General features: G+C 36.4%; 2 protein-coding genes across 2 annotated transcripts in view; one reads left to right on the forward strand and one right to left on the reverse strand.

The window, feature by feature from the left end:
- Positions 1-27,572, forward strand: part of LOC117333217 (ubiquitin carboxyl-terminal hydrolase 32-like) — an 89,849-nt gene that overhangs the window by 44,457 nt on the left and 17,820 nt on the right. Inside the window, 10 exon segments of the mRNA XM_033892398.1 lie at positions 708-846; positions 7,855-8,024; positions 9,742-9,820; positions 10,160-10,234; positions 11,308-11,446; positions 12,086-12,191; positions 13,061-13,164; positions 13,998-14,067; positions 14,935-15,109; positions 15,702-15,853. Coding sequence (XP_033748289.1) covers positions 708-846; positions 7,855-8,024; positions 9,742-9,820; positions 10,160-10,234; positions 11,308-11,446; positions 12,086-12,191; positions 13,061-13,164; positions 13,998-14,067; positions 14,935-15,109; positions 15,702-15,853 — 1,209 coding nt within the window.
- LOC117333218 lies at positions 20,602-25,756 on the reverse strand. Its single transcript, XM_033892400.1, has one exon. The coding sequence runs from the start codon at positions 23,840-23,842 to the stop codon at positions 22,217-22,219; it is 1,626 nt and encodes a 541-aa protein (XP_033748291.1). The 5' UTR covers positions 23,843-25,756; the 3' UTR covers positions 20,602-22,216.

A 27,572-nucleotide genomic window follows, 5' to 3' on the forward strand; every position in this document is an offset into this window, starting at 1 on the left:
TATTAACATTTTGTACAAGTGATATTAACATTTTGTACAAGTAATAATATTGATATAAACATTTTGTACAAGTGATATTAACATTTGTCCTTAAATGACCCTGGCTGTTAATAGGATGTTAAACAAATAAACCAAACCAAACCAAACTTTATAAAGGTGATATGAACATTTTGTACTAGGTGATATGAACATTTTATACAGGTGATATGAACACTTTATAAAGGTGATATGAACATTTTGTACAGGTGATATGAACATTTTGTACAGGTGATATGAACACTTTGTACAGGTGATATGAACATTTTGTACAGGTGATATGAACACTTTGTACAGGTGATATGAACACTTTATAAAGGTGATATGAACATTTTGTACAGGTGATATGAACATTTTGTACAGGTGATATGAACATTTTGTACAGGTGATATGAACACTTTATAAAGGTGATATGAACATTTTGTACAGGTGATATGAACATTTTGTACAGGTGATATGAACATTTTGTACAGGTGATATGAACACTTTATAAAGGTGATATGAACACTTTGTACAGGTGATATGAACATTTTGTACAGGGGATATGAATATTTTGTACAGGTGATATGAACATTTTGTACAGGTGATATGAACACTTTATAAAGGTGATATGAACATTTTGTACAGGTGATATGAACACTTTATAAAGGTGATATGAACATTTTGTACAGGTGATAGCCTCGGCAAACAATGATGGAATTCCAGAGCTGGAACTGTACCCTGTGACAGTACGACTTCAGCGTCATCAGATGCCGAGTCAGCGTCCCGCCCACATGACGACATTTACTGGGATGATGTCGGGCATTGGTGGTATGGCCTTATGTGAGCATGCCTTTAGCTGTTCTAGTCTCACTGTAACATCCACGTCTCCTTTGTCAAACAAAAGGTTTTCTCTACATCGTGACATCATGAATGCGTTGACTATATAGCATTCCTCTAATTCGTCAATGAAACAGAAGATGCTTGCTCTTCAGAAACACCTGGTCTTCTTATACAAGTGTCTCCTTGTAAATCTTTCTTTTAACCTTGTTTTTACCTCATTTTAACAGTTATAAGATAAAATTGCTGTTTTGTTGACATCTTGGTATTTTTTGTTGAACTGATAATAAAAGCAGTGAGAGTGGATGAGCATTGCTCACCTAACCCTAGGAAGTAAAATTTAATTTTGTTGGCAGTTAAACATTGTAATACCTATATCTACCTAATATATGAGACATTATCAGTGTTAAAGGCAGTCAGAGAGAATTACAAGTGTTGACAATATCACAATTAAATTAAAATTTTAATTAATAGGAGTTTATTGATAATATTGTTTGGGTCAACCCTAATTGGTTTTGTAGACACTGGATGTTACAAAGTACAGCCTGGTCATACTAACACTAGTTCTATCATGTCCATACAGAAAATATCTTCTGGATTTTAGCACATTCCATTCCTTTCTGGTATTTTAAACTCAACATGCACTGGTCTAATCATAGGGAGAAAAACAGTGTTTAAATTTGAAACTCCCATCATCAAAAAATCATTTCAAACTTTAAGCAAAGAAGATCCAGTAGACTGAAATAGCAATATCAAATGTATGTACAAAAGGTATGACCAGGTTGCTATAATGTGCCTTATGTTGTGTTGTTGTTGTTGTAGAAGTTAGCTCTGTAGTTTTGATTTGTAATTTTTCAAGGTCTGTGCCTTTTGTATCATTTTTTTTTACACATGAACATTCGCTTGTTGTTTATTTGAGCACTTTAGAATTTTTTTCAATTGAGGAATTTAACTTTCTGGAAAAACAACTAGAAATGCACATTTGATATGGGGTAAAGGCCTGTATACAGTGAATGTAAAGTTTGATTCATGTCCTAAGGACAGGAAAAAGACATTTATTATACCCCTTTTCTATCCATTAGTATGGCCAGAATCTATACCAAATTGTGCTTAGATATTTTGTTTCGCCCATTTCTCTTACACTGTAGTCCAATATATTGCTTTAGAACTATATATGCTGGATGCTCCTCAAGAGGGGACAAATACATTGGGTCCAAAGGAATCAGATTTAAATTGAGTTTTAGGGTTATCTGTACAGTAATGTCCATTTAAGCACAATGGGGGTCGACTAACATTTTTTATTTTCAATACTTTTCCACATTTGATCTTTAGAATAATGCTTGTTGTTCTGTTAATTTTAAATATAATTAAAGATATTTTTTATTTTTGTTGGCATTTACAGCTTGTAAAAATGGCAAGTACCACAATAATCATAAATATATGAAATTATATTTGACTATTATTTAAATTATTTATTTTTCAAGCTGTGGAGTAATATCATTCAATTTATTTCATATAGCATGTCTATGTAAGCAAATGTATAACTGGATGAATTGCATAACTCAAAAAAGTTAAGTTCAAAAATGGTATCTAAATAACGGCACATATACTGAAGTATTATATTATAGCGTAAATTCCTGTAATTTTGTTGTGAGATGAACTTGAAATCTATAATCATAATGAATTGCATTTGATACTATAATTAGTCATCTTTCAAAATGATACGATGTAGAATGTTACAGCCTCTGTCTCATCAGATATGATATAGAATGTTATGGCCTCTGTCTCATCAGATATGATATAGAATGTTACGGCCTCTGTCTCATCAGATGATATGATATAGAATGTTACGGCCTCTGTCTCATCAGATATGATATAGAATGTTACGGCCTCTGTCTCATCAGATGATATGATATAGAATGTTACGGCCTCTGTCTCATCAGATATGGTATAGAATGTTACGGCCTCTGTCTCATCAGATGATATGATATAGAATGTTGCAGCCTCTGTCTCATCAGATGATATGATATAGAATGTTACGGCCTCTGTCTCATCAGACGATATGATATAGAATGTTACGCCTCTGTCTCATCAGATGATATGATATAGAATGTTATGGCCTCTGTCTCATCCGGTGATATGATATATAATGTTGCGGCCTCTGTCTCATCAGATGATATGATATAGAATGTTACGGCCTCTGTCTCATCAGATGATATGATATAGAATGTTGCGGCCTCTGTCTCATCAGATGATATGATATAGAATGTTATGGCCTCTGTCTCATCAGGTGATATGATATAGAATGTTGCGGCCTCTGTCTCATCAGATGATATGATATAGAATGTTACGCCTCTGTCTCATCAGATGATATGATATAGAATGTTGCGGCCTCTGTCTCATCAGATGATATGATATAGAATGTTGCGGCCTCTGTCTCATCAGATGTTATGATATAGAATGTTACGGCCTCTGTCTCATCAGATGATATGATATAGAATGTTACGGCCTCTGTCTCATCAGATAATATGATATAGAATGTTACGGCCTCTGTCTCATCAGATGATATGATATAGAATGTTACGGCCTCTGTCTCATCAGATGATATGATATATAATGTTACGGCCTCTGTCTCATCAGATGATATGACAGAATGTTACGGCCTCTGTCTCATCAGATGATACGATATAGAATGTTACGGCCTCTGTCTCATCAGATAATATGATATAGAATGTTACGGCCTCTGTCTCATCAGATAATATGGTATAGAATGTTACGGCCTCTGTCTCATCAGATAATATGATATAGAATGTTACGGCCTCTGTCTCATCAGATGATACGATGTAGAATGTTACGGCCTCTGTCTCATCAGATGATATGATATAGAATGTTACGGCCTCTGTCTCATCAGATGATATGATATAGAATGTTATGGCCTCTGTCTCATCAGATGATACAATATAGAATATTACGGCCTCTGTCTCATCAGATGATATGATATAGAATGTTACGGCCTCTGTCTCATCAGGTGTCGTTTGCGGTAAAGTTGAAAGGATTGGCCGCCCGGTCATGCTAAGTTACATGAAAAGCATTCATATCCAGTCAAAACAATCTGCAGGTGTCCCAATTAGTGATGGATAATTTTGCAGGTATCAAATATATGTTTGGTAGATAAAACACTGGGCATATTTAAAAGCAGACATGTTGATGTTCTAGCTGACCTAATTTTATCAACATATATCGCCTATTTTTACTGTAGTGCTTTCGTAAACGCAACAAGTTATGTAGACTATGCTTTCGATGTATTAAAGAGACCATTTATTACAATAATAAAGCGATAGTTTTTGATTCAGATAAAAAATATAGCCATGCGGAGATTATACTGTACAAATGTTTTACTTTTGTGTCACAAATGAATTGTGTACTGTACTGTTTTGGGGCCTATAGGCTTTGCATTGCTCGAGCGGCTTCGCGCAATAACCATCATAGTTATCGCAAAATGAAGAACGCTTAACGATCAATTGACATTGAATAAGATAAAATACTATCATTTTACTTATTTATAAATTTGCCATTGTTCAGGCCGCCGTTGTTACGTATCAGATCTACAATGCATGTGTTTGTGTCTAATGATTTTACTCTGCCGAGATTTTCGTCGATATATAGACTCGGATAGGTATAGTTCGAACTCGCGCTTATCTTCTGAAGCATAATTTTGAATAATTCGAACAGGTTCGTCACTATTTATTTAATTTTGTTCAAACTAACCAGAGGTTTACCGTATGCTATAGAATGTTACGGCCTCTGTCTCATCACATGATATGATATAGAATGTTACGGCCTCTGTCTCATCACATGATATGATATAGAATGTTACGGCCTCTGTCTCATCAGATATGATATAGAATGTTACGGCCTCTGTCTCATCAGATGATATGATATAGAATGTTACGGCCTCTGTCTCATCAGATGATATGATATAGAATATTACGCCTCTGTCTCATCACAGGATATTTTAGAATGTTACGGCCTCTGTCTCATCAGATGATATGATATAGAATGTTACGGCCACTGTCTCATCAGATGTTATGATATAGAATGTTACGGCCTCTGTCTCATCAGATGATATGATATAGAATGTTACGGCCTCTGTCTCATCAGATATGGTATAGAATGTTACGGCCTCTGTCTCATCAGATGATATGATATAGAATGTTACGGCCTTTGTCTCATCAGATGATATGATATAGAATGTTACGGCCTCTGTCTCATCAGATGATATGATATAGAATGTTACGGCCTCTGTCTCATCAGATGATATGATATAGAATGTTACGGCCTCTGTCTCATCAGATGATATGATATAGAATGTTACGGCCTCTGTCTCATCAGATATGATATAGAATGTTACGGCCTCTGTCTCATCAGATATGATATAGAATGTTACGGCCTCTGTCTCATCAGATGATATGATATAGAATGTTACGGCCTCTGTCTCATCAGATATGATATAGAATGTTACGGCCTCTGTCTCATCAGATATGATATAGAATGTTACGGCCTCTGTCTCATCAGATATGATATAGAATGTTACGGCCTCTGTCTCATCAGATGATATGATATAGAATGTTACGGCCTCTGTCTCATCAGATGATATGATATAGAATGTTACGGCCTCTGTCTCATCAGATGATATGATATAGAATGTTACGGCCTCTGTCTCATCAGATGATATGATATAGAATGTTACGGCCTCTGTCTCATCAGATATGATATAGAATGTTACGGCCTCTGTCTCATCAGATGATATGATATAGAATGTTACGGCCTCTGTCTCATCAGATATGATATAGAATGTTACGGCCTCTGTCTCATCAGATGATATGATATAGAATGTTACGGCCTCTGTCTCATCAGATATGATATAGAATGTTACGGCCTCTGTCTCATCAGATGATATGATATAGAATGTTACGGCCTCTGTCTCATCAGATGTTATGATATAGAATGTTACGGCCTCTGTCTCATCAGATGATATGATATAGAATGTTACGGCCTCTGTCTCATCAGATGATATGATATAGAATGTTACGGCCTCTGTCTCATCAGATGTTATGATATAGAATGTTACGGCCTCTGTCTCATCAGATGATATGATATAGAATGTTACGGCCTCTGTCTCATCAGGTGATATGATATAGAATGTTACGGCCTTTGTCTCATCAGATGATATGATATAGAATGTTACGGCCTCTGTCTCATCAGATATGATATAGAATGTTACGGCCTCTGTCTCATCAGATGATATGATATAGAATGTTACGGCCTCTGTCTCATCAGATGTTATGATATAGAATGTTACGGCCTCTGTCTCATCAGATGATATGATATAGAATGTTACGGCCTCTGTCTCATCAGATGGGAAGTCTATATCAGAATCATTATACAAAGATAAAGATTTTACATTATACACTCTAAAATAATTTCAAAAAGGGAAGAAAGAATTTTAGAAAAAGCATCAAGCAGGATATATATAATTGTCTTTATTGTCACAGCAGTTTTTCATTCTTTATAGATCTGTCTTTAGAGTAATTTACATTTAAGTGAAAGGGAAGCATGCATAGATATTTTATTGACTTTTTATTTTCAACAGTTGTCCACATTTGGTCTTTAAGATAAAACTTCTTGTTGTTTTGTTCGTTTTATAATTTATATTTTGATTTCTTTGATATTTACAGCCTGTAAAAATGGCAAGTACCACATAGATATGTGAAATGTGATATTTATTCTACCATTTAACAGGTTTTCATTTAATCTGTGGAATAACATTATCATTTAGCATGTCTATACACAGGTGTAAAACTAGAGGAACTATATAATTAACTCAAAATGGTATCCAGGTGTAAAGTTCAAACACATACTACGTATTTACAACTCAGACTATCTTGAGATATTATTTTAACATTTTTAACATCTTTTTGAGATTCTGCTGTTTAAATTGAAAACTTTTTTCAACTTCTTCTAATCTTATTGTAATAAACTCTTCTATATGTCCTACAAATAACGGTACAGTTATAACTCAAAGTTTATCATAGCAAATATATATGTATATGCTACTAATGGTATGTTTATACACATCTATTTCTGAAAGTTTTTCTACATTTACTCAAGAGAAAGTTTAAGCCCCTGGGTGATCGTCTCTTTATATTATGTACTAATGGTATTTTTGTGCACAACTATTCCTGAAAGTTATTTTCTACTTTGACTCATAAGACAAGAGAAAGTTAAAACCCTTAGGTCGATTGTCTTGTAATTTTTTAAAATTTTGCAAAATGTTTTTGTGATGCATTTCATAAAATCCCTCATTCAAATTCCATGATATCTATCTAACATATCACTGTTTCATGAAAATATCATCAAAATTGTACAGTTTTCAACAGTATTGACAAAAAGCCAATTTAAGGCGTTGATCCTGTTTCAGTTATTTGTACAGTGCATGTAGAAATAAGGGCTACGATAGCTCAGTTGGTTAGAGCGCTTGCCATGTAACCCTCATAGGTGAAGATCTGAGGTACGTGGTCCGATGCTCCTTACCTGTGCCAGTTTGTGTTTCTTGGGAAGCTGAGAAATAGGCAGGACCTGTTGTGGTTGTGTCCTTGATCAAAACATACAGTGCCTGTGAAGTCGGTTTAATGGTAACTCTGCCACTGCATTCAATGTTATGCATTCATTGTACATGTATGTGCAGTATCACCCTGTCAGCATGCTAGCCGCTTCCCACTAGTTCAGCAAGGGACAATTAATTCTTCGGCTCAGACAATAGAGCATCCGACTAGTAAATCAGAGGTCCTACGCTTCACCTCTCATTAAGGAAACCTGACCTCTGGTACACACATCTGAGATGATGATAAACGGAATATACACAACAAAATATTGATATAATATCAAAAAATAGAATGAGGTTTATTCATGGTCTTATAAATGTATTTATCTTTACAGCAATGACAAACTTTGTGGCTAACAACCCCCCAACACCACGGCGGTTTGTGGCGTACTCAGCAACATTCAGCCAGCAGCACTCCTTACAACAGGTGTATGAGTTCTTGTGCACCAAACTGAGGCTCAACAGGGAGGATATGCGACTCTGGAAGATTGGACAGAAAGAGGATGTATGTAAATGGCCACCTGTCCTGGCCTCAGTATCCAAAAACAATTAAAACTATATATCCTGGATATAATCTACTTTTTGTATGACAATACCTTGTATAGTAACATGAACATATCAAGCACTATATATACATGTTATAAGTGCCCTACCAGTAAAACCTGGGTGACTACTGGTGACTATAGCTTTCCTTTCCATCCATCTTGTATGTATTAATGTAACAGCAAAGATTGTCAGCGCTCTAGCAGCTTCATACCCTGAGGGGTTTTTGATAAAAATTCATACAACGATAAAGAACCATAATATTGCAGACAAGTTCAAGTTTCATGTGTTTTTTGGTCAAGGTCAAGGTCACTTTCACTGTTTTTAAGGGAGGCAACTAGGGGATACATATACAGTAAAACCCCGTTATATTGCCACCCTGTTATACCCCCAAACTCGCTTATCGCCATGAATTCATTCAGAGCAGATTTCCTACCACGCTAATGCACCTGTTTTACTGCCAAACTCGCATACTGCCATCCACCATCATATTTCCAGTACAAACGGTAAAAATAATATCATACTGACCTCGGTAATATCGCCAAATTGAGTCCCATGAAATCAATGAACCATGGCTAGTGCTTTGTGGTATTTCTTTAGGTAAGTTTTGTAAGTTATGATGAATAAAACTCACTTTTGTGATACCGCTTCACGCTTTGTTAAAATATCATGGGACTCTGTTACTCCAGAGACAACAGTTAGATGTCGGATACACAGAGGTATTGTACCACGTGATAACGCAACGTTAATAATACAGGAAACCCTGGACAAAGATCTAAAAACATAACTCGCGCGAGTTAATGATGAAACGTTGTCAAATTTCTAGAACACAAGCATTCTACGGCTGAATCAGATATTCAGAAATGTTTATCTTTTCAACAGTTTGTTTTGAACGTTTTTCGGCACCCGGTAGAACATGCACACAGTTAAACGAGGTAACGGTGAAAATCATGTTATGATTACTAGATCATGTGATGTAAATTACGATGACATTCTCAAGAAAATAATTGAAATTAATATTTATTTCTTATCAAAGCATATACATGTATATGTAAAATTCGATGCAATATTTTGATATGAATAAATTGTTTTTGATTTTCAAAGTCAACAGTTGTTAGGGAAACATTTTTATAGTGTTTGGACAGCAAACTTGGGTTTGAGCGGCAAACCCGATATACCGCCAAACTCGTTATATCAGCCAAAATCGCGGAGAACAGAAGGTGGTGATATAACGAGGTTTTACTGTATATATTTGGCACACACCAACCGAAGGGTTCATGGTTGTTGTTTCAACTACTACCAAAAATATTACTCTTACTGTATTTTCTACTACTGTTTATATATCATGTGATTGTATTTGTATTCTCTGTGTCTTGATAAAGGGGTGGATTGCCTGGAAAATTTGAGATTTTTCATTGTCCACACTGTTAGAATTATTTCACTACCCCATATATATATAAACATGTATATTATTTTACAATTTTCGGAGAGAAATATTCTTCACTACACTTACACTAATCACTGTTGGGACTGTTCATGGTTCCAATTCCTACATTCAACTTCTGAAACTGTGTCCTTCATACATAAAAAGTACATGATTTCTTTTTTTAGTCAGATTTTTAAATAAGTTTTCAATGAGCATCATTAACAACTATAAGATTTGTGTGATTGTATTACAGAACATGTCATTGCTGGACGATGACAACATGTTGATAGAGGAGTGTTACGTAGAGGAAAACCAACTCGTCCTTATAGAGAGTAAGTATCCTACATCATACATTGTCTGGCCAACTATAATACCCTATATCCTATATTTGGCAATATAGTGCCATATGAACAAATAAAATCAGAGTTTCTTATCATGTAGGCCACTATAGACTATAATTATCTTGGTATGAAGTATTTCTTTGCCTATCTGCTATATACAACTATTGTCTTAGGATGAAATATGGCCCTCACCTTCCCACTGTAGACAATCATTATCTTTGAATGAGATATTGCAATCATCTCTGTGATGTAAACAATTATTGTCTTCGAATGAAAAGCTGCCCTCACAATTGGTTCGAACACTATAATAATTCTTGCTTTCTTTTTCAGTTCGTAACAAAGATCTCACTTGGCCAGAAGAAATGTCACAGCTAGCCAAGAACAAAACTTTTCGTAAAGACCAAGGTTAGTTATTTTTCACCCTATGAACAACACCCAGAAGTAACATTGTTATATAAGGCCATACAAAATTAATTAGTTGGCTCTCAGGTCAATTGGGGGAAAATAGATAAGGGAGAGGGGTGTTTTAATCATTTTTGTGGAAGCAAAACAGATGAGGACAATTTTTTTTTTTTTTTTTCATTCACATCAAAAAGAAATATTTTAATAAATGCTTTGAAGCAACTTCTGTGTTCATTAATTTTAACAAGAAACAGCAAAATCATCACAAAAAGGAAATATGTTTGTCAGGAAACGTCCATGCCTACATCCTCATGGACCCATCCTATGTCGAAAAGTATAGTTCTGCCATGGTACAAGCTTCCAAAAATCACCAAGTATATTCCATGGCAGTATTATTGTTTATCCTTTTCGAGGCTTCTGATATCAAAGCCATCATCTGCGTGGAGATAGTCAGCCATTTGCTAGGTCTCTTCAGTGATTGTAACTGCTTTTCGTTCAAACTCTTGAAATATCGGCCAGACTAAAGTGCAAACCGGAATGCAGAACAATTTTTCTGGATTTTTTTCCCCAATGTTACAAACGATTAGTGCAATTTTATTTTATTGTTTTTGCGATAAAATTGTTAATGTGGCTGCATTTTTTTGGGTGCGGGTGGGCATGAGAACCAGTTAATTATTTTTTAATTGCCTAACAGGCATGCTCTACTGAGATACACACAAGTTTAGATTTTAATACAACAGTATCCAAATGTTATAAACTCTTCACAACTAACCAAAGTCCAGAATTTCTTTCCACAGTAAATCATAGTTTGAATTTCCATGGTGAACATTACCATATTTGTTCAGTAATAGGCCCATGCAGGGTAATACGTCCGTATATCTATATTGCAGATCAGCAGAAATGCCAGAAAATGCTATTTAATTGTCCTGTTATTAAAATCTTCTCTATTTTGAGTTAATGAGATCAGGAATTGACCCCCTCAGCTAATTGCAGATTAATTATTTTATCAACAAAATAATCTTAATGAAGCTTTCCCATTGATTGAGTTTGTATATTTGATTTATTGTGCCTTGCAGCTCCTACCCAGAAAGGTGCGACTGGCCTAAACAACCTTGGCAATACATGTTTTATGAATGCAGCAGTTCAGTGTGTGTCCAACACCTGGCCTCTCACTCACTACTTCATTGGTGGTCTACACCTGTTTGAACTCAACAGGTTTGTACTTCTTTTTTTTAAGTACAGAGGGATAGGACTTGGCATGGTGTCTGTTTGTGCAACTCTTTGCCATAACAAGGGCTTAGCATAGTGTAGAATTCTTCCAAAAAACCTTGAAAGTGTACTCTTCATGAAGTCAAATTAGAGTAACCCCTGCAGATGAAGGTATGGTCCCTTGTGTTACCTTTTACAAGGGATTCCAACCATAAGGAAACTTACATGACATGAATAGATAAACTATCATGCAACTACGTTAATCCCATTCATGACATAGTTGATATCCTTACCTGTTAATCCTATGTTGTATGATATCCTTACCTGTTAATCCTATGTTGTATGATATCCTTACCTGTTAATCCTATGTTGTATGATATCCTTACCTGTTAATCCTATGTTGTATGATATCATTACCTGTTAATCCTATGTTGTATTTATGGAACCAAAAGCTGCTGTGGAGTCATTGTTGGTCCTTGATATCGGGAAATCTTACAGTAACTGTTGTATATATAGGAAGAGTGTAATTCTTATTGGAATGCTTTTAATCCGGTGAACAATACAGGCCCTATTGGACTGTTGTTACACCTTGATGATGTCTCATTACCATCACATTAATCTTTATGAACTTCTGTTGGTTGACAGGACAAACCCTCTGGGTATGAAAGGACATATTGCTCAACGGTATGGTGATCTAGTCAAAGACCTCTGGAGTGGGACAGCCAAGTCAATAGCTCCCCTCAAACTTAGGGTTTGTATATACCTCTCAAACTACCATAATTACAATGTAAATACTCTCAAAACAAGGGTTTGTATATACCTTTCAAACTACCATAATTACAATGTAAATACTCTCAAAACAAGGGTTTGTATATACCTCACAAACTACCATAATTACAATGTAAATACTCTCAAAACAAGGGTTTGTATATACCTCTCAAACTACCATAATTACAATGTAAATACTCTCAAAACAAGGGTTTGTATATACCTCTCAAACTACTATAATTACAATGTATATACTCTCAAAACATCCTCAAATATCACCAAACATTCTCAGACATCCTCAAACATACCCAGACATCCTCAAACATCCCTAAAACATCCCAAAACATCCTCAAACATCCCAAAACATCCCAAAACATCCTCAAGCATCCTCACACATCCTCACACATCCTCAAAACTTCCTTAATCGTCACCAAACATCCTCAAACATCCTCAAACATCCCCAAACATCCCCAAAACATCCCAAAACATCCTCAAACATCCTCAAGCATCCTCACATATCCTCAAAACTTCCTTAATTGTCACCAAACATCCTCAAACATCACCAAACATCCTCAAACATCCTCAAATATCCCCAAAACATCCCAAAACATCCCCAAACATCCCCAAACATCCTCAAACATCCTCAAACTTAGGGACTGCATCTGCTGCTTACACTCCCCTCAAACTTAGGAATTTACCCTCTCAAACTAGTGTATCTACTCTCCAAACCACCTCAAAATAGATTTTCAAACATTATGTATTGTTTGTAATTGTTATTTTATGTACTTATCTGTATTGTACATGTATCTACCAGTATTGTTGACATTAGAGGTTTCTTTCCATTATTTACAGTGGACAATAGGAAAATATGCACCTCGTTTTAATGGTTTCCAGCAGCATGACTCTCAGGAACTATTAAGCTTTCTATTGGACGGCCTTCATGAAGATCTCAACAGGTAGTGATTGATTAAATACCTGATATTTCATTATATATTGTATTTACATTGGTGGAGAAAAAAAAGAGAAATTTTAACAATTGACAACCACATAGTATCATGAATGTTGAAAAGTTTCAGGAAAATTTGTTGATGAGACTTTTGAAGTTTAAAAAATGTTTCGGGTTGAAATTTAGTCTAAGCTAGTGTTTCAGATTTAAATCTAGTCTAAGCATGCATTTCAGGTGGAAATCTAGTGTAAGCTATTGTTTCGGGGTAAGATCTAGTTTAAGCCAGTGTTTCAGGGTGAAATCTAGTCTAAGCTAGTGTTTCAGGATTAAATCTAATTTAAGTTAGTGTTTCAGGTGAAATCTTGTCTAAGCTAATGTTTGGGGATTAAATCTAGTGTAAGTTAGTGTTTCAGGGTGAAATCTGGTCTAAGTTAATGTTTCAGGGTGAAATCTAGTGTAAGTTAGTGTTTCAGGGTGAAATCTAGTGTAAGGTAGTGTTTCAGGGTGAAATCTAGTCTAAGTTAGTGTTTCAGGGTGAAATCTAGTGTAAGTTAGTGTTTCAGGGTGAAATCTAGTGTAAGGTAGTGTTTCAGGGTGAAATCTAGTCTAAGTTAGTGTTTCAGGGTGAAATCTAGTGTAAGGTAGTTTTCAGGGTGAAATCTAGTGTAAGGTAGTGTTTCAAGTTGAAATCTAGTCTAAGTTAGTGTTTCAGGGTGAAATCTAGTCTAAGTTAGTGTTTCAGGAGGAAATTTAGACTAAGCTAGTGTTTCAGGGTGAAATCTAATGTAAGCTAGAACAATGATGTTATATAACCCTATACTTGTATATGTTGATGATTACCAGGGTCCATGACAAACCTTATGTTGAGCTGAAAGACAGTGATGGACGACCAGATAATACAGTAGCAGAGGAGGTGTGTATTCAGGTTTTACATTTGTCATCATTAATATTAGGTCTGCAGTAAATATTTAATGACTCAATATTAAATATTAGGTCTGCAGTAAATATTTAATGATTTGACATTAAATATTAGGCCTACAGTAAATATTCAATGACTCGACATAAAATATTAGGTCTGCAGTAAATATTTCATGACTTCTTACTAATCTTTAGGCCTTTTGAATATTTTAAGTCTCATAGTCTTATATATTTATAGCCCCCGTAACGAAGTTAGGGGCGGTATACTGGAATCGGTCTGTCCGTCTGTCTGTTCATCATCCCATAATCTTGTCCGGACAACTCCTACTAAAGTACTGTTCCAATTTCAACAAAACTTGGCATGTAAAATCAGTACAATATGTAGTTGTGCATCCTGACTTTCTTTTTACGATAATGCATTTTTCAAAATGGCCACTGACTTCTGATTGGTTGGGGCTTATCCGGACAAGTCCTACTAAAGTACAAAACAGATTTTAACCAAACTTGGCATGAAGTTATGCCCAACTAAAATAAACACAAGTCAATTTACAAGGTTATCAGGAGCATTAAATATTTGTAACCGGACCGATGTACAATTGCAGTATTGGATGGTGTATATCATGTATATTTATAAATTGAAGCTGGTTTTGGATCGATTGGTGTCTTAATATTGTCATTCATAAAATGTAATAACTGACTGGATTAGATATGATTACACTCACCAATGTCCTGCTCAACTATAGACGCCCACGGGGGGGTATTAGTTATCCCTCTGGATACAACTCTAGTTATAGTAGGGTTACCGTTGATTATAAGGTGCATGCTTTTTAAAATGTCTTTTCTCAATTAACTGAAATTGTAGGCATGGGAAAATCACCTGAAGAGGAACCAATCGATTATAGTTGACTTTTTCCATGGTCAATTAAAGTCTGAGGTTAGATGTCAGGAGTGTAGCCATGTCAGTGTGAGATTTGATCCGTTCAACTACCTGTCTCTTCCCCTACCTATGGAAAGTTGTATACACCTCGAGGTCATAGGTAAGACTATAAACCATGTATTTCCCTGTTATCAAATGTCCTTTAACTAGTATCTTTGCCTCATCTGTCAGGAATAGTAGCAAAAATAAGACTTTTGTGATACTTTTCCATCGAAGACAGCAAGAACACACATTAGGAAGTTCTGATCACCATAGTTCAACAAAAAGTTCATGCAGTTACCATCACCTGATCTTGTGTTAAGGCACATAACGCAGAGCTTTATACACTTTCTCAGGTGATGTGTGGAACGGAGATGAAAAATATAACTGTTAAGCTAACAAGGGAAACTCATTTTTTTTCATCATACATAGTTTGTTCAGTCCATACTTCAAATGGTTATGTTGTTTATTTTTTGCATTGAAGTCATCAAAATTCTACATATTTTAGATCTTGTATTTTTGATGCATGGACACAAATCTAGCAACTATTTGTAAATGCAATGCTGATGCCCATAAAATTAAAAAAAAAATTGCTTCACAAAATTAGTTCCTGGTAGCATTTTGCCACAATGATCAGGAGGAACATTGCCACTGTCCGTGATTCTGTGACATGCCTTAGAATGCCTACAGTGATATTCTGTCCTGTGTTATAGTGATGCGACTAGAGGGAACTATTCCAAAGAAGTATGGTTTGAGACTAAACATGGACGAGAAGTATCGAGCCCTGAAGAGAGAGCTCAGCAAACTAACAAACATTCCATTTGATCAGATTCTGTTTGTGGAAATAATGGGACCACTGGTCAAGGTAAGTGTCGCTATCCAGTAATGGGACCACTTGTCAATGTAAGGGTTGCTATCCAATAATGGGACCACTTGTCAAGGTAAGGGTTGCTATCCAATAATGGGACCATTTGTCAAGGTAAGGGTTGATATCAATTACTGGGACCACTTGTCAAGGTAAGGGTTGCTATCCAGTAATGGGACCACTTGTCAAGGTAAGGGTTGCTATCCAGTAATGGGACCACTTGTCAAGGTAAGGGTTCCTATCCAATAATGGGACCACTTGTCAAGGTAAGGGTTACTTTCCAATAATGGGACCACTTTTCAAGGTAAGGGTTGATATCAATTACTGGGACCACTTGTCAAGGTAAGGGTTGCTATCCAATAATGGGACAACTTGTCAAGGTAAAGGTTGCTATCAATTACTGGGATCACTTGTCAAGGTAAGGGTTGATATCAATTCCTGGGACCACTTGTCAAGGTAAGAGTTGCTATCCAGTAATGGGACCACTTGTCAAGGTAAGGGTTACTTTCCAATAATGGGACCACTTGTCAAGGTAAGGGTTACTTTCCAATAATGGGACCACTTGTCAAGGTAAGGGTTGATATCAATTACTGGGATCACTTGTCAAGGTAAGGGTTGCTATCCAATAATGGTACCACTTGTCAAGGTAAGGGTTGCTATCAATTACTGGGATCACTTGTCAAGGTAAGGGTTGCTATCCAATAATGGGACCGCTTGTCAAGGTAAGGGTTGCTATCCAATAATGGGACCACTGGTCAAGGTAAGGGTCGCTATCCAATAATGGGACCACTTGTCAAGGTAAGGGTTGCTATCCAATAATGGTACCACTTGTCAAGGTAAGGTTTACTTTCCAATAATGGGACCACTTGTCAAGGTAAGGGTTGCTATCCAATAATGGGACCACTGGTCAAGGTAAAGGTCGCTATCCAGTAATGGGACCGCTTGTCAAGGTAAGGGTTACTATCAAATAATGGGACCACTTTTCAAGGTAAGGGTTGATATCAATTACTGGGACCACTTGTCAAGGTAAGGGTTGCTTTCCAGTAATGGGACCACTTGTCAAGGTAAGGGTTGATATCAATTACTGGGACCACTTGTCAAGGTAAGGGTTGCTATCCAATAATGGGACCACTGGTCAAGGTAAAGGTCGCTATCCAGTAATGGGACCGCTTGTCAAGGTAAGGGTTGCTATCAAATAATGGGACCACTTGTCAAGGTAAGGGTTGCTATCAATTACTGGGACCACTTGTCAAGGTAAGGGTTACTTTCCAGTAATGGGACCACTTGTCAAGGTAAGGGTTGCTATCCAGTAATGGGACCACTTGTCAAGGTAAGGGTTACTATCAAATAATGGGACCACTTTTCAAGGTAAGGGTTGATATCAATTACTGGGACCACTTGTCAAGGTAAGGGTTGCTATCCAATAATGGGACCACTTGTCAAGGTAAGGGTTGCTATCCAATAATGGGACCACTTGTCAAGGTAAGGGTTGATATCAATTACTGGGACCACTTGTCAAGGTAAGGGTTACTATCATGTAATGGGACCGCTTGTCAAGGTAAGGGTTGCTATCCAGTAATGGGACCGCTTGTCAAGGTAAGGGTTACTATAAGTAATGGGACATTTTACTCAATAAACAAGGAACTACTGTTACTGTATCCTATTGAACAAGGAACAACCGTTACTGTACCCTGATAAACAAGGAACTACTGTTACTGTACCCTGATAAACAAGGAACTACTGTTACTGTACCCTGATAAACAAGGAACCACTGTTACTGTACCCTGATAAACAAGGAACTACTATTACTGTACCCTGATAAACAAGGAACAACCGTTACTGTACCCTGATAAACAAGGAACTACTGTTACTGTACCCTGATAAACAAGGAATTACTGTTACTGTACCCTGATAAACAAAGAACTACTGTTACTGTACCCTGATAAACAAGGAACTACTGTTACTGTACCCTGATCAACAAGGAATTACTGTTACTGTACCCTGATAAACAAGGAACTACTGTTACTGTACCCTGATAAACAAGGAACTACTGTTACTGTACCCTGATAAACAAGGAACTACTGTTACTGTACCCTGATAAACAAGGAACTACTGTTACTGTACCCTGATAAACAAGGAACTACTGTTACTGTACCCTGATAAACAAGGAACTACTGTTACTGTACCCTGATAAACAAGGAACTACTGTTACTGTACCCTGATAAACAAGGAACTACTGTTATCGTACCCTGATAAACAAGGAACTACTGTTACTGTACCCTGATAAACAAGGAACTACTGTTACTGTACCCTGATAAACAAGGAACTACTGTTACTGTACCCTGATAAACAAGGAAATACTGTTACTGTACCCTGATAAACAAGGAACTACTGTTACTGTACCCTGATAAACAAGGAACTACTGTTACTGTACCCTGATAAACAAGGAACTACTGTTACTGTACCCTGATAAACAAGGAACTACTGTTACTGTACCCTGATAAACAAGGAACTACATTACTGTACCCTGATAAACAAGGAACTACTGTTACTGTACCCTGATAAACAAGGAACTACTGTTACTGTACCCTGATAAACAAGGAACTACTGTTACTGTATCCTGATAAACAAGGAATTACTGTTACTGTACCCTGATAAACAAGGAACTACTGTTACTGTACACTGATAAACAAGGAACTACTGTTACTGTACCCTGATAAACAAGGAACAACTGTTACTGTATCCTGATAAACAAGGAACTACTCTTACTGTACCCTGATAAACAAGGAACCACTGTTACTGTACCCTGATAAACAAGGAACTACTGTTACTGTACCCTGATAAACAAGGAACTACTGTTACTGTACCCTGATAAACAAGGAACTACTGTTACTGTACCCTGATAAACAAGGAACTACTGTTACTGTACCCTGATAAACAAGGAACTACTGTTACTGTACCCTGATAAACAAGGAACGACTGTTACTGTACCCTGATAAACAAGGAACTACTGTTACTGTACCCTGATAAACAAGGAACAACTGTTACTGTACCTTGATAAACAAGGAACTACTGTTACTGTACCCTGATAAACAAGGAACTACTGTTACTGTACCCTGATAAACAAGGAACTACTGTTACTGTACCCTGATAAACAAGGAACTACTGTTACCGTACCCTGATAAACAAGGAACAACCGTTACTGTACCCTGATAAACAAGGAACTACTGTTACTGTACCCTGATAAACAAGGAACTACTGTTACTGTACCCTGATAAACAAGGAACTACTGTTACTGTACCCTGATAAACAAGGAACTACACTGTTACTGTACCCTGATAAACAAGGAACTACTGTTACTGTACCCTGATAAACAAGGAACTACTGTTACTGTACCCTGATAAACAAGAAACTACTGTTACTGTACCCTGATAAACAAGGAACAACTGTTACTGTACCTTGATAAACAAGGAAATACTGTTACTGTACCCTGATAAACAAGGAACCACTGTTACTGTACCCTGATAAACAAGGAAATGCTGTTACTGTACCCTGATAAACAAGGAACTACCGTTACTGTACCCTGATAAACAAGGAATTACTCTTACTGTACCCTGATCAACAAGGAACTACTGTTACCGTACCCTGATAAACAAGGAACTACTGTTACTGTACCCTGATAAACAAGGAACTACTGTTACTGTACCCTGATAAACAAGGAACTACTGTTACTGTACCCTGATAAACAAGGAACAACTGTTACTGTACCTTGATAAACAAGGAACAACCGTTACTGTACCCTGATAAACAAGGAACTACTGTTACTGTACCCTGATAAACAAGGAACTACTGTTACTGTACCCTGATAAACAAGGAACTACTGTAACTGTACCCTGATAAACAAGGAACTACTGTTACTGTACCCTGATAAACAAGGAACTACTGTTACTGTACCCTGATAAACAAGGAACTATTGTTACCATACCATGATAAACAAGGAACTACTGTTACTGTACCCTGATAAACAAGGAACAAAAGTTACTGTACCCTGATAAACAAGGAACTACTGTTACTGTACCCTGATAAACAAGGAACAAATGTTACTGTACCCTGATAAACAAGGAACTACTGTTACTGTACCCTGATAAACAAGGAACTACTGTTACTGTACCCTGATAAACAAGGAACAAATGTTACTGTACCCTGATAAACAAGGAACTACTGTTACTGTACCCTGATAAACAAGGAACTACTGTTACTGTACCCTGATAAACAAGGAACTACTGTTACCGTACCCTGATAAACAAGGAACTACTGTTACTGTACCCTGATAAACAAGGAACTACTGTTACTTTACCCTGATAAACAAGGAACTACTGTTACTGTACCCTGATAAACAAGGAACTACTGTCACTGTACCCTGATAAACAAGGAACTACTGTTACTGTACCCTGATAAACAAGGAACCACTGTTACTGTACCCTGATAAACAAGGAACAACCGTTACTGTACCCTGATAAACAAGGAACAACCGTTACTGTACCCTGATAAACAAGGAACTACTGTTACTGTACCCTGATAAACAAGGAACTACTGTTACTGTACCCTGATAAACAAGGAACCACTGTTACTGTACCCTGATAAACAAGGAACTACCGTTACTGTACCCTGATAAACAAGGAACTACTCTTACTGTACAGGTTTTCATGACAAATAGGAGAAACTACAAAAATATTAAGCTGAAACCATTTTATATTTACCATCACATTTATTAGGAGAAAGGAACATTAATATAGTTACAACACATTGAATAGGAAAACAAGACCCGTGATGTTACAAACATATATAGAACCATTTCTCAACTCCTTAGAAGTAAATTCTATTACAATAAAGGGTGTTCACATTTAAACAATAACTTACTGACTCCAATTATGTACAGGCTTGTAACTAAAACGTAGATATATAACCACACTGGAAAATTTGGGGTTATGAGATTCTTTCTGAGTGAAATTATGTTTGAGGAATACAAATAATGGGTCTTGTTTATTTTGTTGAACAACAGGTAAATAATACCCTAAAAGTGCACTTTCTGTGATGTGACCTTCCCATCACTCTGCTATCAAGTCTCCAAGGTCATATCATTACTCAAAGTTAAAGGACATTGTTAATATATAAAATATTTCACCTTCATTCTGATATTATTATTATCAATAGTAAATACAACATCTAGTATGTACATTTGTGTAAAGATTGTGTAAAATCATCTCACAGACCAAAGGGAGGATTTAGTTCATATTTACACCATAACATTGTATAATCAAGTTCTATGACAGATTAGATACAAGTGATAATCAGATATTTCTTAATGTAACTGATAAACTATGAACTGCTGTACAGAAATAGTTTCATAAATCTGCTGCAGAGGATTGGTTTGGTATTGTTTAATATCCTATCTACAACTTTGGTCATTTATTGATGACCTGCTGCAGAAGAGCTTTAAAACTTTATTCAGTAGAAGTCTGGCTACAAAAACAACAGCAAACTTATGTACAACAAAACAGGAATTCTAACTCATAGATAAAATGAGGATAAAATACTAATAAAGCATATATTGCCATGGAACCCTTAAAAATACAAGGATATTGAGACCAGGTGTTCCTGAAGGATAAGAGTCTTTTGCTTCATTGATGACACCTGTCAGGCAAACCTAGATCAAATCCAGATTAATTAATAAATCAAATCCTCAAAATGAGAACTAGGATACAGACAATATAACCAACAAGCATTGACATTGCACAAAGAAATGGAACATTTCACAATGAAATCATGATTTTAAAACCCTTTGTTATTAAATGTATTATAGTTAACGTAACAAGTCCTTGTATATTGAATCAATTATGATATGTTAACATGTAGGTAGGGGAAGCAGGAAGGTTACACTATAGGAATGGAAAATTAAAGATTGAAAAAAAGAAATCATCACATCTTACCTACTTCCTACAGAAAATATTTGTGACCTCCGTCCTAAACCTCTGTTAATTAGTGTTCACTTCCTACAGAAAATATTTGTGACCTCCGTCCTAAACCTCGGTTTAGTGTTCACTTCCTAAAGAAAAAGTTTGTGACCTCCGTCCTAAACCTCTGTTTAGTGTTCACTTCCTACAGAAAAATTTGTGACCTCTGTCCTAAACCTCTGTTTAGTGTTCACTTCCTACAGAAAAAGTTTGTGACCTCCGTCCTAAACCTCTGTTTAGTGTTCACTTCCTACAGAAAAAGTTTGTGACCTCTGTCCTAAACCTCTGTTTAGTGTTCACTTCCTACAGAAAAAGTTTGTGACCTCTGTCCTAAACCTCTGTTTAGTGTTCACTTCCTACAGAAAAGTTTTGCGACCTCCATCCTAAACCTCTGGTTCATAAAAGAGTATATGATAGGGTTAGATGCATTGTTGATGAAGTACATGTAGTAGATTACTCGGTTGTTGGGTATCACATTATTCGACATGAGAAAGGTAGGAAGGAAGGAAATCACATATACAAGTGTAACTATAAATAGAACTTGTGTTGTCTTGATGTGCATTGGGCGTTTTGATTTCTGACTGTTGAACACAGATTTCCGTTTAGGAGAAGCCATCTTGGATGTTTGTCTGAACTGAGACATCAAGTTCAGTGACACTTTGCGTTTGAGGACTGAAGATCTGATGGAATTCCATTTTGACTTGGAAATGTCCTTTTTTACTTCCAGTCTGTAGTCTTGTGAAGTGTTGCTCATTTTCCGGGACACATAATTAGCAGTGTGCATGGTTCGCTGCATGAGGGTGTTTGAAGGTCCTGGTCTGGGCTTGACTCTGGTCTCCTTCAGTCTCTGAAGTTTGTTTACATCCAAGGAGTTACGTTTTTTCACTAAATCTGTATGCTCTAGGTTAAACATTTCACTCTGTGAACGTTTCCAACATGCAGGAGTCATGGCAGAACGTTGATCAGAGTACGAGAACGAGGTAGTGGACTGATATATTTGTTTTGATGCCTCGCTTTCCTCAAATATAGTAGCTGGTTGGTTAGGCACCAGATGTTTGAGAGTGGACACGCTGACATCTTCCTTCGTAGAGGAGAGAGGATTGGGCATTACACAAGTGCTTTTCTTCCTGTCGCCAAATATGGAGTTATCGTCCTCTTCACAACTCTGTCGAGACTCGGGGTGCACCTTCGGCATACGCATCAGCCATTTCTTGTTTTGTTTGTACAGTCGTATAAAGATGAGAGTGTACATGGTGAAGATGATAAGGATCATGAGGCTGAAGGCTGCAGTGACAACATACCAATAGATGTCTAGTTGGTGGGGCGTGATGTACTGGTCGTTAGGTACACAGTATCCAATGTAAAACTGATTGCCGCTGTAGTCCGTGGCATACACTCCGATACCTAGGATTGGTGGAATGCTAAACATCACCCCAATGGCCAGAATCATGCTAATTACAATCTTAGTCACCGACTTTGTCATCCGAATACTAGGTGGTGTGCAGATGAGAATGTATCTATCACAGGAAATGGCTACCAATATCATGACAGATGTTGGTATGGAGAAATACCTCAGCATCTCTAAGATTTTACACAAAGCATCGTACTTGACAGTCATACGCCACTGTGTGATGATTACATAAGGAATGACTAATATACACACCATCAGGTCCATGATAGCCAGCATCAACATCAGGTACATGGAGGTGTGTTTGGATGTTGTACGCGCAAACACAATGATAACCACAATATTGCCAATGACACCCAGGGATCCGATGATGCCAAGTAGAGAAGACAAGGTGAGGAGTGCATGGTACACAGAGTTTCTGTATCGAGTGACGAGGATACAGTACAGTGTATGACAATCACGCATCCATGATCCATCATAGTAGCTAGAGTTATCCTTAAAGCTAGAATTTAACATCGTGGTTAGGTTCATTCCTGGAGGGGGGTTCACTGATAAGCTAGAATTCATGGCTGTTGTCAAATGAAATCCTTTTCCAATTGTCTTTAAGATTGACAAAGTTATTTAGAAATGTCCTTGTCCTTAGCTCATAATGTGTATCACACAGTAACTGGTGTTTACCTGAATCAAAAGTATCCAAACACAGTATCCAGTGTGTATAACAGTATCTAACACAGTATCCAATGTGTATAACAGTATCTAACACAGTAGCCAGTGTGTATAACAGTATCTAACACAGTATCCAGTGTGTATAACAGTATCTAACACAGTATCCAATGTGTATAACAGTATCTAACACAGTATCCAGTGTATAACAGTGTCTAACACAGTATCCAGTGTTTATAACAGTATCTAACACAGTATCAAGTGTGTATAACAGTGTCTAACACAGTATCCAGTGTGTATAACAATGTCTAACACAGTATCCAGTGTGTATAACAGTATCTAACACAGTATCCAGTGTGTATAACAGTGTCTAACACAGTATCCAGTGTGTATAACAATGTCTAACACAGTATCCAGTGTGTATAACAATGTCTAACACAGTATCCAGTGTGTATAACAATGTCTAACACAGTATCCAGTGTGTATAACAGTATCTAACACAGTATCCAATGTGTATAACAGTGTCTAACACAGTATCCAGTGTGTATAACAGTATCTAACACAATATCCAGTGTATATAACAGTGTCTAACACAGTATCCAGTGTGTATAACAGTATCTAACACAGTATCCAGTGTTTATAACAGTATCTAACACAGTATCCAGTGTGTATAACAGTATCTAACACAGTATCCAGTGTGTATAACAGTATCTAACACAGTATCCAGTGTATAACAGTGTCTAACACAGTATCCAGTGTTTATAACAGTACCTAACACAGTATCCAGTGTATAACAGTATCTAACACAGTATCCAGTGTGTATAACAGTATCTAACACAGTATCCAGTGTATATAACAGTGTCTAACACAGTATCCAGTGTGTATAACAGTATCTAACACAGTATCCAGTGTGTATAACAGTATCTAACACAGTATCCAATGTGTATAACAGTGTATAACACAGTATCCAGTGTGTATAACAGTATCTAACACAGTATCCAATGTGTATAACAGTGTCTAACACAGTATCCAATGTGTATAACAGTATCTAACACAGTATCCAATGTGTATAACAGTATCTAACACAGTATCCAGTGTGTATAACAGTATCTAACATAGTATCCAGTATGTATAACAGTATCTAACACAGTATCCAATGTGTATAACAGTGTCTAACACAGTATCCAGTGTGTATAACAGTGTCTAACACAGTATCCAGTGTGTATTACAGTATCTAACACAGTATCCAGTGTGTATAACAGTATCTAACACAGTGTCCAGTGTGTATAACAGTATCTAACACAGTATCCAGTGTGTATAACAGTATCTAACACAGTATCCAATGTGTATAACAGTGTCTAACACAGTATCGTGTGTATAACAGTGTCTAACACAGTATCCAGTGTGTATAACAGTGTCTAACACAGTATCCAGTGTGTATAACAGTATCTAACACAGTATCCAGTGTGTATAACAGTGTCTAACACAGTATCCAATGTGTATAACAGTATCTAACACAGTATCCAGTGTGTATAACAGTATCTAACACAGTATCCAGTGTTTATAACAGTGTCTAACACAGTATCCAGTGTAAATTACACTTTTTTACAATGTATCCTTTTTTGTCTGTATCCTCCTGTCATTACTGAATTCACCGCTTCATTTCAGTATACAAATGTATCTGATTTGACTTGTCCTCTGAAGCTTTCCATCAGCGTCTGTAACAGTGAAGTTCTGTAGGGGTTAATAAATATGTTCAGCTTGGTTATTAGCAGCATATTACTGACATTGTAAATTGATGTGTTAATGTTAGTATTTATAGAACATTTAAAGTACACAGGTCGGTATCTGTGGTAAACAATCTAATCAAATACAGCTGAAGTTTCTTCATTGACCACCTGTCCATAACTCACGAAATCCAAGGTTTGACATTTAGATTAATTTCTTAAAAAGTCCAATTCATGTGGAATATTGTTCAGGGATGGAACACCTCTATACACCCATGTGGAATATTGTTCAGGGATGGAACACCTCTATACACCCATGTGGAATATTGTTCAGGGATGGGACACCTCTATACAACCATGTGGAATATTGTTCAGGGATGGGACACCTCTATACACCCATGTGGAATATTGTTCAGGGATGGGACACCTCTATACACCCATGTGGAATATTGTTCAGGGATGGGACACCTCTATACACCCATGTGGAATATTGTTCAGGGATGGGACACCTCTATACAACCATGTGGAATATTGTTCAGGGATGGGACACTTTTATACACCCATGTGGAATATTGTTCAGGGATGGGACACCTTTATATATACAACCATGTGGAATATTGTTCAGGGACTGAAACTAGACTTTCAAGTTTTGCATTTTTAAGCAGAAAGTGAAAGCCATATATAATTCCTACCAAACCTGGAATATTATGATGTTGTACCTTGTAGTATGATCATTCTAACCCATCTAGTAGATAAGATATATTTTCATTATAATTATTCTTTGTGTATCTTGGGTTTAAACAACTTAAGATTTTGAAAAATATATGAGAATTTACACTGAAGTGAATTTAGATAAAAGGGTTTGGTTAAAGGGTGTCAAGTATTGTCTTTATAGTGACTTTCAAATTTAAAAGGCAACTTTTAACACATTAAAACAAAAAGAGTAAGCTGTAATTGGATGCAAAGCAATCCAGCAGATATGCTCTCCAATGCCAGAGTAAAATCTTACTTCATATCTCCTCAGTTTTTTAGTTTCAAAGCCTTACAAAATGCACCATAATAACAACTAGATATTGAAAAGTTTTATCAGAGTTTTAAAACATTTAAAGGAAACCTAAGACTTTCTGTTATAGACAATTGTTGTATAAGTTTCTGTGATAGTTTTACAACTTTCTACTTCCTGTTAAAGTTGATTTGATGTTGATGTGACTGCTGTCTAAAATATTTCAAAAGTTTTAAGAAGGAATAATTATACATATGTTACATATGTTGTAAGATGTTTGACACAAATTGAACTTTGTAAAATTCCATGTGATTGAAGCTAGATTTGTATAATGATCATCCGTGGACAGGAGTTGATGCCTCCATTTTAACATTACTCGTGTCTCTCTATCAGGTTTATTATACTCATTATCAACATTAAGGCTAGTAAGATTTAATATACATGTAAGCTCTGGTAATTTCTTTAAACATTCAAACTTTGTTATCTCGATATACATTTAAAAGTATGAGGTTGAGGGATTAAGCAAGTTTCTGGTTTCCCAAGCTAGATCTATTTCCTGAGGCAAAGTCGAGGGAAATTCATATGGTAGAGGTAAGACAGAAACTTACTATGTATCCCTGAACCTCAATACTTTTAATTGTGTTATCATACTGATACAAACTGGAGAGATATCGCCTTTAGAATTGAAAACCAAAAACTTACTATATATACATTAATCATTTTATGATACTGATACAAACCGGAGAGATATCACCCCAGGAATGGGTAACCAGACACTTGCTATATATCCCTCAACTCCATACTTTAATTTTATTATTATACCAATACAAACCGGAGAGGTGTTTCTAACTCAAAAGTATTTGTAAAACATGGGCTTTATAGCTTTGACCACACATAGAGACCA

The sequence above is a fragment of the Pecten maximus genome, chromosome 8 (assembly GCF_902652985.1).
Source record: "Pecten maximus chromosome 8, xPecMax1.1, whole genome shotgun sequence".
In the NCBI taxonomy this organism is placed as follows: domain Eukaryota; kingdom Metazoa; phylum Mollusca; class Bivalvia; order Pectinida; family Pectinidae; genus Pecten; species Pecten maximus.